At 43.9% G+C, this 18,866-nt stretch overlaps 2 protein-coding genes across 2 annotated transcripts; one reads left to right on the top strand and one right to left on the bottom strand.

Moving 5' to 3' along the window:
* Positions 1–203: 203 nt before the first annotated feature.
* On the top strand, positions 204–5,882 carry LOC136521626 (protein DJ-1 homolog A-like). Its single transcript, XM_066515378.1, has 8 exons — positions 204–467; positions 582–785; positions 2,173–2,322; positions 2,411–2,593; positions 3,275–3,355; positions 4,994–5,194; positions 5,277–5,417; positions 5,510–5,882. Exons 1-8 carry the CDS (start codon positions 294–296, stop codon positions 5,708–5,710), a joined length of 1,335 nt encoding a protein of 444 aa, XP_066371475.1. The 5' UTR covers positions 204–293; the 3' UTR covers positions 5,711–5,882.
* Positions 5,883–6,393: 511 nt separating this feature from the next.
* On the bottom strand, positions 6,394–10,711 carry LOC136522682 (glucan endo-1,3-beta-glucosidase 14-like). Its single transcript, XM_066516493.1, has 4 exons — positions 9,993–10,711; positions 9,393–9,861; positions 7,240–7,428; positions 6,394–6,915 (listed from the first exon to the last, which is right to left on the bottom strand). The coding sequence occupies exons 1-3, from the start codon at positions 10,652–10,654 to the stop codon at positions 7,348–7,350; spliced, it is 1,212 nt and encodes a 403-aa protein (XP_066372590.1). The 5' UTR covers positions 10,655–10,711; the 3' UTR covers positions 6,394–6,915; positions 7,240–7,347.
* Positions 10,712–18,866: the final 8,155 nt, after the last annotated feature.

The following is an 18,866-nucleotide window of genomic DNA, read 5'->3' as shown; positions in this document are numbered from 1 at the left end:
GCAAAATCAAAGTAGTTGAGGGTTCTTTGAAAAAAAAGAAGAAGCTAGTGGCTTCCTTGCACTCGTGGATTGGGCCGGATCCAATCCACGTCAAAAAGGCCTTGGCTTCCGGAGAGCACAAACAACGAGCGGTACAAATCGAGTGCAGTTGCAACCCTTTGCACGGCTCTATCCTGACTCTCGCGGTATACGCATCCACGTGAGTAGCCGGTAAGCCCCCCACCGTGTCCGTGTCCTCGTTGCTTCTGGAACACCACCCGCCCGAAAGCAGAGGAATAAGGAAGCGAGGCAGAATGGCCACGCGGCCACTCACCTCCTCCGCCCTTCCGCTCTCCAAAACCCCGCCCCCGCTCGGCCCCTCCTCGCAACATTCCCCTCTCCTCCTCCGCCGCCTTCAAACCCTAACCCGCGCGCTCGCCTCCTCGTCGTCCCCACAGGCCATGGCGTCGTCCCCTGCCCCCAAGAAGGCAAGTACCCCGTCTTCGACCTGCAGCAGCTCTCAGCTCCTCGCCCCGCTGCGCTGCGTCCTAATTGGTGGCGGGGAACGGACGGCTGATTGGTTTGGTTGCTCGCTCCCGCAGGTGCTGGTCCCGATCGCGAATGGGACGGAGCCGATGGAGGCGGTCATCACCATCGACGTGCTCCGACGCGCGGGGGCCGATGTCGCCGTCGCCTCTGTCGAGCCGGGGGCCGCGACCGTCGCTGCCACATGGGGCGTCAAGCTCGCCGCCGACGCGCTCCTTGCCGACCTGGCCGAGGACGAGTTCGATCTCATCTCTCTCCCGGTGAGTCTTCTTTCTGCTTTCCCTGCACTAGTTGCAGTAACTCTTATGTTGTGTTCTTTGCAAAATGGAACCGAATCGGAATCAGTTGTGCTGCGATGGGATGTGGCACTTTGTTTTTTTATGTACAATGATGGAATCAACTCCCTTCTTATTCGATATGAGGAAAATGAATCGAGTTGGTAATGGTTGGTTCAGAGTCCAGACCATGTGTGTATATGCAGGACAACAAAGTTGAAAAGATGAGGGTAAAATCACAATTGGGCTTGAAAACAGGGGCAATAACACAAGAACCTCTTTTCTAAAAGCTCGGTAAAAGTTAGTGAAGTTTAACTTAGGAACTTAGGATTAAACTAAAGTGAACTATAATTTGGAATGGAGGGAGTAGGTTAGTTTTGCTCCCACTGAAATAAACAGCCCGAGAATACCTTTTATCTTTTTGGCCACATGTAATGATCTTATTCATATATCTGTGGATAAAGATGTGGCAATGTGGCTAGTTCACAAGGCTCAACTTGAGGTTTGAGGAGTAATGTCAAAGTCATGAAACAGGCCTCCTAGGATGGAATTGTGTCCAGGATGAACTGCTGCTTCTGATTGTAAATGATGAGTATAATCTGTTAAATACCATATTCTGATAAGCATGATAAACAGATAAATATCGTTACCTCCTTTTCTTTTGGTATGGTGTTCCCAGAACCCAAGATTCAAACTTGTTAATCTTTGACTTAACACTTAATTCAAGAATTTGTATGTTATACCATACTAGTTTGATATCATTGGATTCATATTTGAAAAAGCTTTCATATGATGTGAAATTCATAGTCATAAACATTGTTATATATGAGATACTAATGGTCAAAGTGTGATGTCGGAGATCGTACTGGGTCAAAGCATGCCTTATGAAAAGAAAAAGGGGGGAGCATACTCATTTGAAGAAGGTAGTGAGACATATGCTATGCAAAGTTACAATATAAAAAAATGAGTACCTATTCATTGACATATACGAGTTGATCAATTTTGCCTAAGATTTATATAAAAATAACTATGATCCATTTCTGATCTGACTTTTAAAAATCGGTAGAACAATGTATATGGCTTTAACCAGATTCTTGTCCTGTCTCATGTCGCTTTTCGCTCTTTGTGTGTGAGATCTATGGTTGTACATGTATTCTTTGCCACCTGGCATCATCCTTGTCATTTGTATATCGTAGGTCTATTTCTTCATGCAAAGCTGTTGAAATTCGTGAACCCTTCTCCATTTAAGTACTTGCTTGCACCTGGGCATTTGGATACGAATCTATAAGATGAACTCCTAGAAATTCCTAGACCTTTCTCGTCCAAACACTATAATCTAATTTTTGAGCTATTTGGTCTATATTTTATTCAGGGAGGGATGCCTGGGTCTTCCACTTTTAGAGACTGCAAAGTTTTGGAGAATGTGGTCAAAAAACATGTAGAGAAAGGCAAGCTTTATGCTGCAATTTGTGCTGCACCAGCCATGGCTCTAGGAACTTGGGGTTTGCTCAATGGCTTAAAGGTAGTTTGTTCACCCATTTTTCATTATCCTGATATATAGAATCAACACCTTTTATTTGGGGTAGAGATTATTCTAACTTTTTTGACAGGCAACATGTTATCCTTCGTTCATGGATAAACTTCCTTCAGAGGTACATGCTGTGGAATCAAGAGTGCAGATTGATGGGAAGTGCGTGACCAGTCGTGGACCAGGAACAGCCATGGAGTATTCTGTTATTTTGGTTGAGCAACTATATGGAAAGGAAAAGGCTAAAGAAGTTGCTGGACCAATGGTAGGACTTGCTTTCAACATTATATATATATTTTTCATGCATGTATCTTCTTGCTGAACACTGCAGAAATTTTGTGTTGCTGAAAAACTCACAATTTGATACTGTGATCTGTTGTCTCCTTATAAAAAACATCAAACACAGAGTTGGGGGTGTCATCCTCACCATATTGTTTAATTATCTCCACTTCGCTGCTAAATGGATAGAAATAAGATCCATCTTATTTTGTATAGATGAATATCCAATGTGGATCTTCTCATGGATTATTTGACATCATGGGATGGATCATAATAAGTTCAAAATTGTCTATGTTGTTTGCTAAACCCGGTTAAAACATCTGGAGAGCTGTTGCCATTTCTAGTATAGAGAGAACTTACCCCACCTTAGAAGCTTTCCAGTCCACATCCTAGCTGAAACTGGTTGCTAGTTAGGTTAATCAGATTATATGGTTTTGTTTTGTTTATTATAGAATACCCCAAGTTGTTTGGACTAAAAAGGCTCTGTTGTTATTGTTGTTGTGTTTTTTCTTATAATTTCCCTGCATTTGATTCCTGTTTTCAACATATTAGTTTTGAAGCAGTAGCTGTTTTTGTTATGCAACATTTCTTGCCTTTCTTTGTTCTTTTTTACTATAGTTCTTGACAGCGGTTCTTTCTATTCAACTAAGTGAATATTACCTTTCAGGTTATGCGTCCTCAGCATGGTGTGGAATTCTCTATGAAAGAGCTGAATTCAACTAGTTGGAATGTTGGTGAAACGCCTAATGTAAGCATTTTCAGTGATGACCCATTTCTTTGATTTGGCATTCACTTACTTTTGTTCATGCCATGTGCAATTTTGTGATCCTGGCGAAACGAAAACTTTAGTAGTCTCGTATGTTCTTTCTTTGTAGAGTTATGTTTCCCTTGTACACATTCTTGGTTAAGATTTAAAAGTATTTTTTTGAGGACCATGTGGCACAACCATACAATGCTGCAAAAGTGCAAAGTATGACTGGAAGTTTCTAAAGCACCTAGTATGCTAGTGTGGTACTCCCTTTTTGTGGGGCATATTAGGATTTGAATAGGTCAAACTTTGTTAGTTTTGACCCTATGTTAGTGAAAATGTCAAATTACTCCATGCATGCTTAGTGTATAAAAGTTATTCCCTTTGGTCTTTAGAAGTTCTCATTTCTGACAATAAAAATGGATTGCAACTAGTACATATGCTCTGTTCAAAATGTCATATTCTCCTAACCAGAGTATACCAATTAACCAATAGATTTATATTTCACATATATTTTAATATGATATGATTTTGTAACAGTTCAAAGTTCATAGAGATTAATGGTTAAAATGTACTTTCGAAGACTTCTCCAATCCTAATACACCTTAGACAAAGAAAAGGAGGGAGTTTGAGTTTCTGCAAAACAAAGGTTTTCAACTACCAGAGTAGGATGAAGTAGCATACATGCAACTGTGCAAAAGAGTCATTGTGCGTTTAGTTAAGCTTAACCACTGGGTTTGATTTATGTAAGACGAATAAATATGAATTGATTAATAACTTATATTTCTTTAGAGTAAATATCTTTCATTAATGAAATCCTTTCTGCGATGTGTTATGGAGGGAGGGACGTACAGTTGTTTAGAGGAGTGGAGTACCCAGTTACCACATGTTATAATTATATTGAAGATGAGATCACAGTAACATCATCAGCAATAAGTGTTGTATATTATTACCATCCATCCACTTGATTTGTTGCATGCTTTTGATTTAGTTGTTTCTGGTCCTCTACGAGTCAAATGTTGTATTTTATGTATACTTTGTGCTCTCTGTAGATGAGGTAAAGATCATTCATTGTTATGTTATCTACAGGTGGTTATTTTTACTCGAGCCATTATTTATCTGTCTACTCAAATGAACACATGTAGGTTTTATGCTAAGTGGAAAGTCATGGCATTGCAAACTGTGATGACTGTGCAGAATGTTTTTGGCAACCTTCTCTTTTCCTTTTTGTGCTCACTATATGATCATAAACTTCTTCATTCCTTGTGTTGTTGACATTTTGCTGTCTTTGAAATGCAACTTTGGCCATTTGTTTTCTTACATTATATTTGTGGAGACCAGGATCAATGTTTATAGAGACCATGTTTTATGTTGTGTTATGAATCTATTTGTATCACAAATCTAAATGTAAACAAAATATAGGTAAAAAATCTAGGAGTTCAACCACACTTGCCAGTAAATTTTGTGATTAGATCTATAGGAGTCTTCAGTCTCTCGGCAGAAGATGCATAGCATACACTCCACCTTGGTATTTTGTTGTTGCTTGTCTGCTTTCTACTTTGCCACTGCATTGGCATCTGAGTTCAAATACATAGCACTGGATCTCGCAGTTTAAGCTATTGATGACTGCCTCCACAGATTCTTGTACCAATTGCTAATGGGACAGAGGAGATGGAAGCAACTATGATAATTGACATTTTGCGAAGGGCGAAAGCAATTGTTGTGGTTGCCTCCTTGGAAGACAAGCTGGAGATTGTTGCATCCCGGAAGGTGAAGATGATTGCTGATGTGCTGTTGGATGATGCTCTTAAGGAGCAATATGATCTCATTCTGTTACCTGTAAGTCTGATGAATCATTTTGTTTCCATGATCTAGTAACTTACAACTCTCAGATCTTATACCTTCCAATAATTTTTGATAGGGAGGTCTGGGTGGTGCGGAAGCATATGCAAAATCTGATAAACTAATGGATCTGATCAAGAAGCAAGCTGAGGCAAATAGATTGTACGGAGCTATATGTGCCTCCCCTGCGATTGCTCTTGAACCACATGGCCTGCTAAAGGTGTAATTTTTAGATCAATAATAAATCATACTAGTGGAGAGAACATGCAGAAATGTTCTTGGGCCCTAACATTTCCTGTTCTTTTACTTCAGGGAAAGAAAGGTACATCCTATCCTGCTATGTGGAACAAACTTGCAGATCAAAGCGAATGCAACAACAGAGTTGTTGTTGATGGTAACCTAATCACCAGCCAAGGTCCTGGGACTTCTATGGAATTCTCGCTTGCCATAGTGGAGAAACTCTTTGGACTGGAGAGAGCCCTTGAGCTCGCCAAAGCCATGGTTTTTGTATGAGTTCAAATGGTACGTGTTCGGTTCCTGGAGTATGTACTTTTTTGTGAATATGAGGCATGCTATGTTCTTTTCTTGTGGAATGTACTCTGAATCCCCTTTTAAATAGAAATAAGAAGAATACTTGTAATGTGTTTCATATGCAATAAAAGGTTTGAGGTGAACATGAAGCGAAGACTGAGTCCTGATTTTAAAACACCTCGCATTCTATGAAATCTTTTTGCTCTTGGGTTTGTTTGCTTCTTTGAAGGCAGGCTATATTGAGATGGGTCATGGGTGTATCAGCTAGGTTCAGTTAGGTGACGAGCATAGCATTCTGATATCTATGAAGATGCGGAAGTTGTTTGTTCACAATGGTATATCTGGTTAGCTTTACTGATATGATCTTTGATGAGCTGAAGGGGGATTAACCCACTTTCTGGGATGCAATATGTACAGAACAAGAGATTATGGAGACACTGGACCCCAAGATACTAGTATGTGCCATTTTATATAGTCATCACTGGGTTTAGTTTTAGGGTCATATATTGGACTCGAAGTGGCAAAAATGGTCGCAGGCTGTTTTCGGGTCATATTGGACTTGAAGTGGCAAAAATGGTCGCACGCTGTTTTCTTCACTTGAGACTTGATCCTAAGTTAGCAGCTGAAATTTACCAAACAACATTTTAACTTTGCAGCGGAACACCAAATCTTTCTATGGAAATAATGACTTTATAATCCCATAGTTTTAAACAGATTACAATAAGATGCAATAGCTGCCTCATTTTTTTTCTTCAGTTATTTACATCACTGGGCCACTGGCCTCTCATTTCGACCCATCACCCTGGGGATCGTCAGGGGAGAATGATCAGCTAAATGGAGCTAAAATTAAATGAATGAACCAATTGATATGTACAGATAAAATTCTCATTAGAAAAGGCCTAGACCACGGCTTGTCAAGGCAAAGAGAATAAAGCCACCCCGTCAGGAGGAGACGCCAGTTCTCCCAAGCAACGCAGGCCACCCTTTTTCTCCATGCATCGCCGTCTCCTCTTCGCATAAATCTCAGAAGAACAAACTATTTCTCTCGTTCGTTCTCCTCTGCAAGTAACCAAGGAATAAAGTCTGGTGTGCTAGAAATTGGCCTCGCCGCCGTGCCTGCCTCGCATTTACACGCTGTTTCTGTCCTCAAGATAGTGCCTTCCACATCGCCCATCCTAGCTTTTCCCCTGAGCGACGGCAAAAGTTGCAGTTCAGTATTGTATGCAGTGAAAATGTGCAAAGCAGCTAGCCAAGTTGTTTTTGGATCGAATGTCCTATGGTGTGATGTTTCTACATAGATAGCACCTTTCCTTTGTGATGAATATACATGTTTTTGGGTGCCCCATGGGGTACGCATGTGAAAAGGGGCTAGAAAAGAGGCCTTGCATCGTGGTTATGGATGGTTGGTTGGGCCTTTGTTGATATAAAGCTACAGACTAAAGGAGGCTGGGCGATGCAAGGATGTGTCATGCAAGGTCATAGGAACATGGCAGGAGGGAGCCATACCATACCTTGGAATGGTGCATCTCCCCTTTGGTCTTGGAGAGGCTTTTGGTCCACGAAAGCGAGGCCATTTTGCTGGCCTTGCAGTCGCCGCCTGCCATTGGGCGCTTTTGTGATCAGAGGAGCAAAGCTTGGGTGATAAGCAGGATGGCAACAGATACGGCAACACATAGGCCGGCAAAGTCCTTCCTAACATCCTGCGCCGAAAAATGATGCATATATATTCATTATTGTCAGATATAGCTCAACTACAGAAAAGAGGACAGCAAAAATAAATGCATAATTCTCAAACACAGATGAGAACCGAGCTGGTTCTAACAAAAGATAAAAAACATACTATATGAAGTATATTTTCATTAAACTGAGATTAGGGCGAAAAATACCTCAATTTCCATAATCTAACGACACTGCTTTACCAAATAAAATTAATGAACCAAGAATAATTCCCCAAATCTTTAGCGGAAAAAAAAAATTCACCACTATACTTTCGGTGGTTTCCTACATTTGATTACCAGCCATCATTTTGCTCCACTACAGCATGTCTTTGACAGGAAGAATCTCAACGTGACACCTAACGCCGATTGCTCAATCATGAAAGTTTGCCCCTCAAGACACTAATCCGTGCGAAAAGTGCACACTACATACGGACTTATTCTTGTGTGAGCAAATGCGCAAGGAATATTTAGAAATCTTTGCTAGTAGCTACCTTCTCAATGATCACATTTCTAAATGGAATCTGCGGCGTCACAATGCAAATCTGACTCGTCCGTGCAAGCTAGGTCACCACATTTCAACACCCTAACACGTCTAACGAGAGTTCCAGCTTCCAAGAAGATATGGTGTGAACTCGTCGACTATGCATGCGTAAAAGGCTATTTTTCCCCCTGCCCTTGGATATGGTATCTTTGTAGGCTAGCTATCCTTCTTTTCTGTGAATGGAGCAAAATGTTTCATGATCCTTGCAGGCAGTCTCTATCTAGCTACAGCATGCGTGCACTTTGAGTGATGACGAGGGAAAGGAATGACTGTTCAGTCAGGTCAATGAAAAACTGCTGCCTAAGACACTATCTGCATGCCTAGGCTGCATGCACGCCTGCTCTTACTTGTTTCTTAGCAATTTCTTGGATGCAAAGTTTGTTGCATCTTGGATGCGTATAGTGTATATATATAAAGTATGAACCGATGGATCGAATCGATCAAGTGTAAGTGGTGTGTTTATGTCGTGATGCATGATAGGGACTGCAATAAGTGATATGCACCGTGCATGTTGATGGACCACGTACTACTTGGATTGTATCTATTGCATTGGGGCTAGCTCTGAAAATGTTGCAGAAAACAATTCCAGCTTGGACCAACGGTGCTCCACATGTGTAGTGCACCCAATGCAAGTGGTCTCTCCTGGCCTGCTGGGTGACGTTTATTATTTTCCGGTGCAGGATTCGGATGTGCTAAATCTTTAAAGAAAACATCACTGTGATGAGTGATCTGATCTAGCTGAAAAGGAAGTGATCCTGTACGTTGTGTAATACCACCACATTTATATGATGGGGAAAGCTAGCTTTCATGCAAACATTGACCACTCGCTCACCGCTGCGATGCTTAAAAGACATGCAAATAGCTATGTTAAAGTGTGTGTGTGTGTGTATATATATATATTGAGAGTATATTCAGTAGCCAACTACAAAATAAGTTATTCTGTAGTCACCTCAATTTACGATAATTTTATATACTAATTTATGATAATGTCAATACATATTTACGATAGTTAGTTTACTATAACACATGGGGATATTTACCATAACGTTATAGTAAACCACTTAGTAAGTAGTTACTATAATATCGTAAATTAACATAGTAATTATCGTAACTCAAAGTGGCTATAGAATAAGTTATTTTATACCCAGCTACAGGGTAGTGTATATATATATATATATATATATATATATAGGTCAAAATCCAATTCATTCTTGCGTCTTTGCAACCTCGACTATTTCTACAATTCTCTCATTTCTTTTGCAATTCTTGTCAGTAGAATGTACTTTTTTATGACAACTTTCTTACTCGTTGCATTGCATGCATGTTAATTAAATAATACTATAATATAAATGTTGACCCGCGCGCCAGATTTAGATGTTGCAAGAAGCAAGAAGGAAGCCCTCACCGTGGTCCTTGTGGCCGGCGACGTGGCAAGGGAGAGCGATGCGGCGGAGGTGGTGGAGAGCTGGGAGAGGCCGACATTGTAGACCATGCTCATGTCCGGCTGGTAGAGTCCGTAGTTCCTCTCGGAGGTGGGCCCTGGCTTCATGTCCTCGTTGAAGAGCGCGAAGAGGTAGACCTCGAGCCGGAGCCTGGGCCGCAGCGGCGTGCCCTCGCCGCTCACCTGCCGCATCAGCAGGTTGCGGTTGTACTGCAGGGCGTTCTCCACGGTGGCGCCGGTCTCGTCGGCGTCGCCCTTGGACGGCCACCCCGTCTCCGACACGTGCACGGCCACGTTGCCGTAGCCCAGCCGCGCCGCCGCGAAGGTCACCGCGTCCACCTGCGCGTACAGCATGCTCGTGTACTGCAGCTTCGTGAACGGGTCCACCGCGCCCACGTGCGACGGGTTCGACAGCGCGTAGTCAAGCGACACCCTGCCGGTGCAGCATTTGTATATATACAGTGCTCATCAGTGCATGCACGCAAAATGAATTTGCATTCAGCTAGCAAACTTATCCAGATCGAAAGTGATCGATCGAAAAGATATGAAAGTGATCGCACGCACTTTGTTGGGTCATCCTTGTAGGCAAAGTAGGGGTACGCATTGATCCAGAAGGGTGCGCTGGTCTCGGCGAGGAACCGCAGCAGCTGCGCCATGTAGGGGGCGGCGGCCTGAGTGAAGACGCCCTGCGACGGCGGGTAGGAGGTGGCGAGCACGGCGAGGGAGTGGGCGGTGGACACGCGCACGTACGCGTCCATGCCCAGCTGCGCCAGCGCCGCGTGGAGGTTGCGCATGGCGGGGACCAGGCTGGCCTTGAGCTGCTCGTCGTCGCCCGTGAACACCTCGTTCCCGACGGCGATCCCCGTCACGCGCGTCGCCGGGAAGTAGGGCCGCACGCTGGCGCTCAGCCACTGCAGCGCCTGCGATGCGCTGCCCGCCATGCCCGGGACCAGGTCGTCGGGGACCGTCACGATCAGCTCGATGCCCGTGCCCGCGAAGGCCGTCAGCACCTGCGGGTTCACGTCGTAGATGCGCACCTTGCCGATGCGCAGCGAGGAGAGGAGCTGCACCACCTGCGCCGGCGGCGGCAGGTTGTTCGCCACCTGCCCGTAGTTGATGGCCAGTGCCGTGGCCTGCCGCACCAAGCTCACCTCTGAAGACAGAAAGATGCAGAGGAGGGCACAGATGACAAGCCTTGTTGGTTTCAACGACAATGCAAATGCCATTGTTGTGAGATCGATTGAAGGTAGGTAGGTTGGTGTGATGGAGTGAGAAGAGGAGGGAAGGGGGAGGGAGGATGGTAGGAGGATGCCGAGTATTTATAGGCACACGGCAGGTGAAGGTGCAGAGGAAGGCTTAAGGAAATTCAGCTAGGTAAGGTAGGTGAGGGCTTGCATTGCATTGGGTTAAGCTAATTGGCCAATAATTCTTTTCTTTACTTGGGTGAAGGCGTTGCCATGCCAGGAGATGAGGTGAGAGCTGAGCAAGCCGAGGATGGAGGAGAGAGACGGAGGCAGATAGAGGCTTTTGTGTTGGGTCGGTTAACCTAACTGTTGCTTGTCTCTGCCTTGTACCGTTCCGTTGCCGTGGCTTGGCAGGGCTTATATGTGGTAGCCCTGTGGAGCAAGAAAATGTCTGATGCTCTAGTCTAGCAGAACAAGTTCACCGACGGGGACGTGTGTGTGAAAGCGGCTCCCTGGGATGCCAGGCCGGAGCTATCATTTGCAGGAGGTTCTGTGGTGACTTCTCCTGAGGGAATCTTCAATAAACTTATTCTTTTTCTTACATAAAAATAACCATTCATGTGACGAAGCCCACCGAAAGAGAATGCCTGTTATGTACCAGAATATATTATAATAGCAGGAGTTGTCTAGGAAGCAGCAACCTGGAAAGTTTGTGCACAAAGCAACCACAAAGCATAGGTACGTTACATGCGTGAAAAATATTTAAATGTGAAACACAAGTTTATCTCATCTATTATTATCTTAGTATTTGTCCAGTAAAAAGACTACAAATTAATTCTTAATTAAGGTCTACCAATTACCACATTAATCCAAAAAATTAAAATCAAACACTATGTTATAATTGCACAGAGACACCTAATTAGTGACGCGGAGTTGAAATGCGTCTCTAATATTACATTACTCTTCTGATTAGGTGTCATCAATGACAAGTGAACAAAAACAAAACATGGAGTTGAAATGTGTCTTTAATTAGGTGAGCTCCCACCGCGAGAACGGCGGCCGTGAGCCCCGCCCGCCGCACCGCCGTGAGCACGGGTGGCCACGATCCCCCACTGCTGTGCCGCCACGAGCCCCACCGTTTTGCCACCTTCGCTGCTGGAGCGGAATGCCGCCATTGCTCGCGACCTTTGCTCGAGACTTCGTGCGGAGGAGGTAAGGGAGAGAGACAAATGGGCTCTAGACTCCGCACAGAGAGAGAGAAGGGAGAGACGATGGGCTCGAGACTTTGCACGGGTGGCTTGCAGCTGGGGGTGACTATTTGAGACTAGCGGCTAGGGGTTTAGGGTTGCAGGTTGGAAGCTATTATATATGTTAGGGTTTGTTTGTGGTCTGAGTAGGCCAGATGAGCTTCGCTTGATTAACCGAGATGACCTGTTAAGAGGTCCGCCTCCGTAAATAGCCTCCATTTTTCGGAGGCAGACCTCTTAATAGACCCGCCTCTGTTAATGGATTGAGATGGGCCACTTTTGATCCGCGCCGTAATTTGCGAGACAGTCATTTTGCTACCGCCACCGTACATAAAGTGTGCGCCTCTGCAAATCTTCAGGTAGGAGACAGTTGAATTTGGAACCGCCTCCGTTAATAATTGAGTAGTGTCTCGCGAAATCATTTATGTAGTAGTGTGTTCTGATATGGCTAGTTGGGCCAGTGGTGGTGGTGGTGATGATGTACATGATCAACGACCTCATGCTCATCTCGACACAAATCTTCTCGGGCCACCTTGATAACCAGGAGGTCACCGTCGCATTGCTTGGCAACACCGGGTTATCAAGACTCGTTTGGCTATACTGTCACTAATGTATTCACATCAGACATAATATAAGTGATGCATTTTTAGAGTCTTTGATGACTGTTTACTAGAGTCTCTAATCTGGGATTCTGACATAGTGAAAGTGCCCCTATACATGTTCATAGATTAGCGATCATTACCATCGTCAAGCAAAATGCTCTACTACACATTGGATTTATAGGGGTGGCTCATAAGGGTTTGTAGGGACAGTTTGCCAGCCGTCCCTACACAGGCGTCTCTACAAATCACGTATTTGTAAGGGCGGCCGACGATTTGTCCCTACAAATTCATTTTCCAGAAATCACAAATTTGAGCTAAAAATTGTAGGGGCGGTGCCCCCCTACAAAAATCTATTTTCTAGAAATCATAAATTTGGACTAAAAATAGTAATTTTATTTAGTACCAGGAGGCCCCACCGCAAGCCACAAATTTTTTCACACGAAAAACGCAAGCTTCGCGGTGTCCCTCCTCTAACCACTCAACCCCATACTCACTTGTGTCTATATTAGATATTCTTTCTACTTATATTTTGCTGCACTGAATTTGAAATGAGTGTTTAGGACTCTAAGCAAATTCAAAATAAAAAGTTGTCAACTACAAAGTTACATACCTTTTCGAGATCTACAACTTTCGTTTTTGTTGTTTTTCCATCCGAGGTTGTTTGAAAAATTCAAATTTCAAATGTGAGAAATTCAAACGTAGTTTTCCTTGATAAAATGATTTCAAATGAAAAAATAGTCAACTACAAAGTTGTATAACCTTTTGAGATCTACAACTTATGTTTTAGTCGTTTCTCCATCAGAGGATGTTTAAAAATTAAAATTTAAAATTTAAAAATTTCAAAAGTAGTTTTCCTTAGCTAGATGATTTCAAATGAAAAATTTGACAACTACAAAGTTGCATAACTTTTTGAGATCTACAACTTTTGTTTCTGCTGTTTTTCCATCCGCAGTCGTTTGAAAAGTTCAAATTTCAAATGTGAGAAATTCAAACGTAGTTTTCCTTGACAAGATGATTTCAAATAAAAAAGTTGTCAACTACAAAGTTGTATAACCTTTCGAGATCTATAACTTTTGTTTTGGTCGTTTCTCCACCAGAGGATGTTTAAAAATTTAAATTTTAAATTTAAAAATTTCAAAAGTAGTTTCCCTTAGCTAGATGATTTTAAATAAAAAAGTTGTCAACTACAAAGTTGTATAACTTTTTGTGATCTATAACTTTTGTTTTGCTCGTTTCTCCATCTGAGGTCAAATGTGAGAAATTGAAACGTAATTTTTCATGCATAGATGATTTCATATGAAAAAGTTGTCAACTAAAAAGTTGCATAACTTTTCGAGATTTACATCTTTCATTTTGGACTTTCTCCATCCAAGATCGTTTGAAAAATTCAAATTCCAATAATTTTTTATTATTCAGCGTCCATTTGTAGGGGCGGCTCTAGACCCAGCCGCCCCTAGTTTGTAGAACGACTTGTTTTGGGGAGCCATTCTAAAAATAAAGTCAGATGTTGCTACAAATTCTTTCTATAGTAGTAACAAATGATCTACTCTTGGGAACATTTTGGATCCTAGAGCTAAGCTAAATTAGAATATGAACACTTGGAATTATAATGCGTGCACAAATAAGCCCAATTAGACTAGTCTAACTTTCCTGAGTGACAAAAATGGAAAGGCTTATTTAAGCATGAACAAGGCTATGTTTGGATTCAGTGATGAAGAATTTAGATTCTAGATAGAAAATGAGGGGTGTTTTTGATATCAATGTGACATTAATTATTGTCTTTACATAGTGAGAATGCCTAAACAGTAAGGTTTGGGTACATATTTGGATTCTAGAATCCAAATATTTGGATCTCATTCTCATTTTACTACCTCATTTTTATTTTTCTTAGGAGATCCAAAACAGGGTCTAAGAAACCAACGGACCGATCATACATGCACAACATAGGTTGCAGAACTATGGAAATGGGCATGTGTGCCTCATGCAGGGGTGCAAATAGTATGAATATTTTTTGCGACAATGATATGATTAAGATGTCCGGATGGATGGACGCCTCCCATCGCTCACTCCTGCAGCGCTCGCGCCCCTCCCCATTCTTATCCTGCGCGTCCTGCCCCACAACCGATGACGCGACCATCGCTGCTTCCCTAGCCAACGGTGGCTCCTTCCCCCACTCTCAGCGTCCTCCTCCCCTACCCCGGCAGCTCCTGCCCTCACCCCAATGTCCTCCTTCCCCTGCCTCGGCATCCTCCTCCCCCACCCCGATGGCTACTTTCCCTACCCCGACGCCCTCCTCCGCCACCCCGGTGTCCTCACCCACCAGGAGTGTCCCACGCCCGTGGATCCGGTGGCCCTGTCCCCCCACCCCGGTGAGATCCAAGCAAGCCGCTGACCCTCCCCTACCCCGGCCGGCGACGCCCTCCCCAGATCCGGCAGCGTCTCCTCTCCCTCGGCCGACTGCGGGCATGGCGGGCGCGTACCATCCAGCAAGCCTGCGCCACCGCAGTTGCCCCACCAGGTAGGTCATGGCTGCGCAGCGATGCTGTGTTTCAAATGTTTCTGGACGCTTTTCAAACATGTTGCAAGCTCATGTTTCAAGTGTTTCAGTTGTTTCAGATGTATGTTTCAATTGTTTCATGCAGATGTTGCAAAAGTAGATCGGGATGTTGCATATGTTGTAATGGTTGTACATGTATGTTGCAAGCGTCTATCCCCAATGTTTCATCTATTTTTTGTACACGTATGTTGTAGGTGTTTCAGACGCATGTCTCAAGTATTTCATCTGTCTTCTTTTGTATGTTGCAAGTGTTGCATCTAGATGTTTAAAAAGTAGATCGGGACGTTGCACATATTGCAATGGTGTTTCAACTGTATGTTCCAAATGTTTGATCTATTTTAGACGTATGTTGCAAAGGTTTTATCTGGATGTTGCAAAAGTGTATCGGGGTTTCCACGACGTGGCCGGTGGCTGTCGCTGTGAGGGGGGCGGGTCCCTATGACGGACGTGGGCATGAGTGCTAGGGCGGGACACGGGACGCCAGGCGTGAGGCGGGATGTGGACGCGGGAACGGCAAAGGTGTCCAAGCCGCGTCCCAACGCGACGTCCCAGTCCGGACGTCTCAGCGCTAGGCTTATCGTATTTTCTGTCCGACCGCCTGATAGAAGAAATTCATATAATTAATGCATAATCCATATCCGAATCCAGATTCTCTGTATTCGTACCATATCTGAACTACAATACTCAGTCAGATATCTGATACTGACATGAGATGGGTATTAATATTTGACATATAGGTAACACATCTGGCACTATAAGTGCTGGACTTTGACTCTAAGAAAAAAGTTGTATTCATATTAATCCATCTGTATCCACATATGAACAACACTGGTTGCACAACTATGGAGGTGGACATGTGATCCTCCATGCAGGGTGCAAATGGTATGGATATTTGCCGACTGATCGTCCAACCGATGATTTGTACCAGACTCCAGACGTTCTGTATCCATCGTATCCAAATTTATTGTTTAGATCATTGATGGTGGAACATTTACTTTTGGCAACAATAAACATTACTGAAGCCATTCACAAGGAAAGTAAAACAATGAGACGCAGTGAGTCCTAATTTTGTAATAATGTAAATAGCATACTGGCCATGCAACGTGGGCTACTCTATTAGTTTCACTTGTACACAAAGCAACATGTGTGATTTTAGTATTTAAGTAAACCATTTGAAAACTCAATGGCAATTTGTCTTAACGAAATTGAGAAAAAAATTAAATCGACATCTCGGTTAACTTTCTATGCTATTTTGTCCCAATTACAACACCATACATATATATTACGGTATGGCTAGCGCCCGGATGTCCGGACGCCGGCGCCTGCCCCACCTCTTGCGTAAGCTGCTGCGTCTGTTTGTGCCTACTACGCCTGCTCGTGCCTGCTACTGTGCCTACTGGATGTCCACGATTCCGTGCGCTTGTCGGCCGAGCTCGAACTGCCACGGCAAGATGGACGGAAGGGTAGGGAGCGGAGGGAGAGGAGGGGAGAGGGCGAGTCGCGCCGCACGAGCAAGGCGCGAGGTAGGAGGCGAGGCCATTGTCCACCAGCCACTGGCGCAATTGCAGCATGTGCTACATCCGATCTACTTTTGAAACATCTAGATGAAATATTTACAACATATGTCTGAAGATAGATGAAACACTTGAAACATGCGTGTATAGCCATTTGTAACTTGTGCAACACCAAGATCTACTTTTAAAACATTCAGATGAAACAATTGCAACATACCTTTGAAACACCCGAAACACTTAAAAACATAGGCTTGCCACATGCGCATTTTTTCATTGCAACATATGCAACATCCAGATATACTTTTACAACATCCAGACGAAACACTTGAAACAAAAAGTCTGAAACACCTGAAACACTTGAAAATATATGCAACATCTAGATCTGCATTTGTAACATCTAGATAAAACACTTGAAATACAACATTTTCTGCACGGCCACAGCCTACCTGGTGGGGAACTATAGTAGATCGATGTGGAGGACAGGGAGCAGATGAAGGCCGCCCTGGCGGAGGTACTGGAGTGCCAACGGCAAGCCCAGCCATGGAGGACCACTGCCCAGAGAGCCCTCGCGAGGAGTGCCATCTTCCAGGCCGCCCCCACACTGTGGGCTGCTCCAGCATGCTTGCCACTACCGAGAGCATGTACTCCATTGGAGCCGACTGGCCGGGCAGCGACCGCGTGGGGGACAAACGCGATGGTGTGTGTGTGGGTGGGTGGAGGAGGAGATGGGGTGCGCGGCGCGACGCAGGATGGAGCGTGTCAAGGGAATGGGGAGCAAAGTCGCAGGCCGGAGTGCACGGCAAGGAAAGGCGGACCAGCGAGGAGGAGTGGGTGTGCGGCATCCGAAAAAGGATGGACGCCTAAGTCAGAGCATTATCGTAGTACAACTGCCATACTATTTCTTTAGTTCCAAAACGTAACACAAACTTATTCTAACTTTAATAAACTTTATAGAAGAATGTGGATTTGATAAAGACATATTTTATGTGGATTTAAGAAAACTAATTTGATATTTCTGTATTTTAATAATAGAAGATTTTTATTGATTCTTCAAGGAGAACATTATTTTTTTATAAACTTGGTAAAAATTCGGACGATCTAAATTTTGGAACGCTGCCCATTTATTTGGGGGCTCCCCTCTGATTCAAGACGACCACACCCAAAACTGATCTCCCTCTGCAGTGGGAGCACCCTATAGCTACTTCCTCATATATAACGACTATATACTCTCTGCCTCCTCCGCCATCCTCCCACACTGTTCAACACTGTTTTTTTTATTTTTTTTTTATTTTTCCCTTTTCCCTTCTTTTTATTCTTTCCCTTCAAAAAACATGTGCAACGGACGCACGCAGCGAAGCACGTGTACTGCGCTAGTTTTCCTTCGCTCTTGCGGGTTTCATTTTCTCTGGTCCCAACTTCCTGAAGAACCTGTCCACTTTTTAACCATGAAAGTGGCGCTGACTAAGCCCTTTGCAGCAGCAGCCGCGACAAGAAAGTGCGCTGGCTACATGTTCTTCCTCTGCTAGGCGGCGCCCCGGCCGGTTCCTTAGCCCGCTTTGCCTGGATTGTATACTCGCGGTGCAATTGTGCTCGGCATCTGCGGCTACACACTACCCTTAGTCTTAGCTCACTGATGATCATGATGCTACTGCTCCCCTTTAGCCTTTGAGCCTCCTCCTCTTCCCGGTGGTCTTTACAATAACGCCCTCTTTTGTCCTACCTGCCTACACACACATGCACACACCCACATCATATTCGTGGACCTGGATCATCATCAACTTCATTTCATTTCATTTCATTTCATAATGAACCCTCTGCTTTGGCAAAGGTAAATGGATCGATCCACGCATTGTTCCTGTGCTGCCTCTCCCTTTCTCTAGCGCTCTTTGGAGTTTGGATCGACAAATGCTAGTTGAGTGTCTGGGAGTCACGGTACCTCGCAAAGAAAGGCCTCATGTGCATCGCAGGGATTTCGCTGGACCAGTTGGATTCTTGCAGGATTCAATAAAAAGGTTCTCGTGTCCTGAGCAGGGACTGTCTTTCGCAGTATTGCATTGCCAAACTGTTGAGCTCTGGAATTCTGCTCTGGTGATAGAAAAATTGTGGACGGTGGCTTTTTTGCTATTCATGAGCAGAGGATAGTTCATCCTGGTTACTGGTGGTGGGCACATGACACAGATACAGAGCTTACTTATTTATGCTGTTTGTTACTAGTAGTGATAAGTTTTCAGTTACCAGGAGCATTCCAATCCAGGATGTGATGTGATTACTGAAGAAAACTTTGACACGGCTGCCACACTAGCTGCTGCTTTTAGACTTGTAGGAAGACAGGGG

Source organism: Miscanthus floridulus, chromosome 18 (assembly GCF_019320115.1).
Source record: "Miscanthus floridulus cultivar M001 chromosome 18, ASM1932011v1, whole genome shotgun sequence".
NCBI classification, from domain to species: Eukaryota; Viridiplantae; Streptophyta; class Magnoliopsida; order Poales; family Poaceae; genus Miscanthus; species Miscanthus floridulus.
This window is presented reverse-complemented; position numbering and strand designations above follow the sequence as displayed.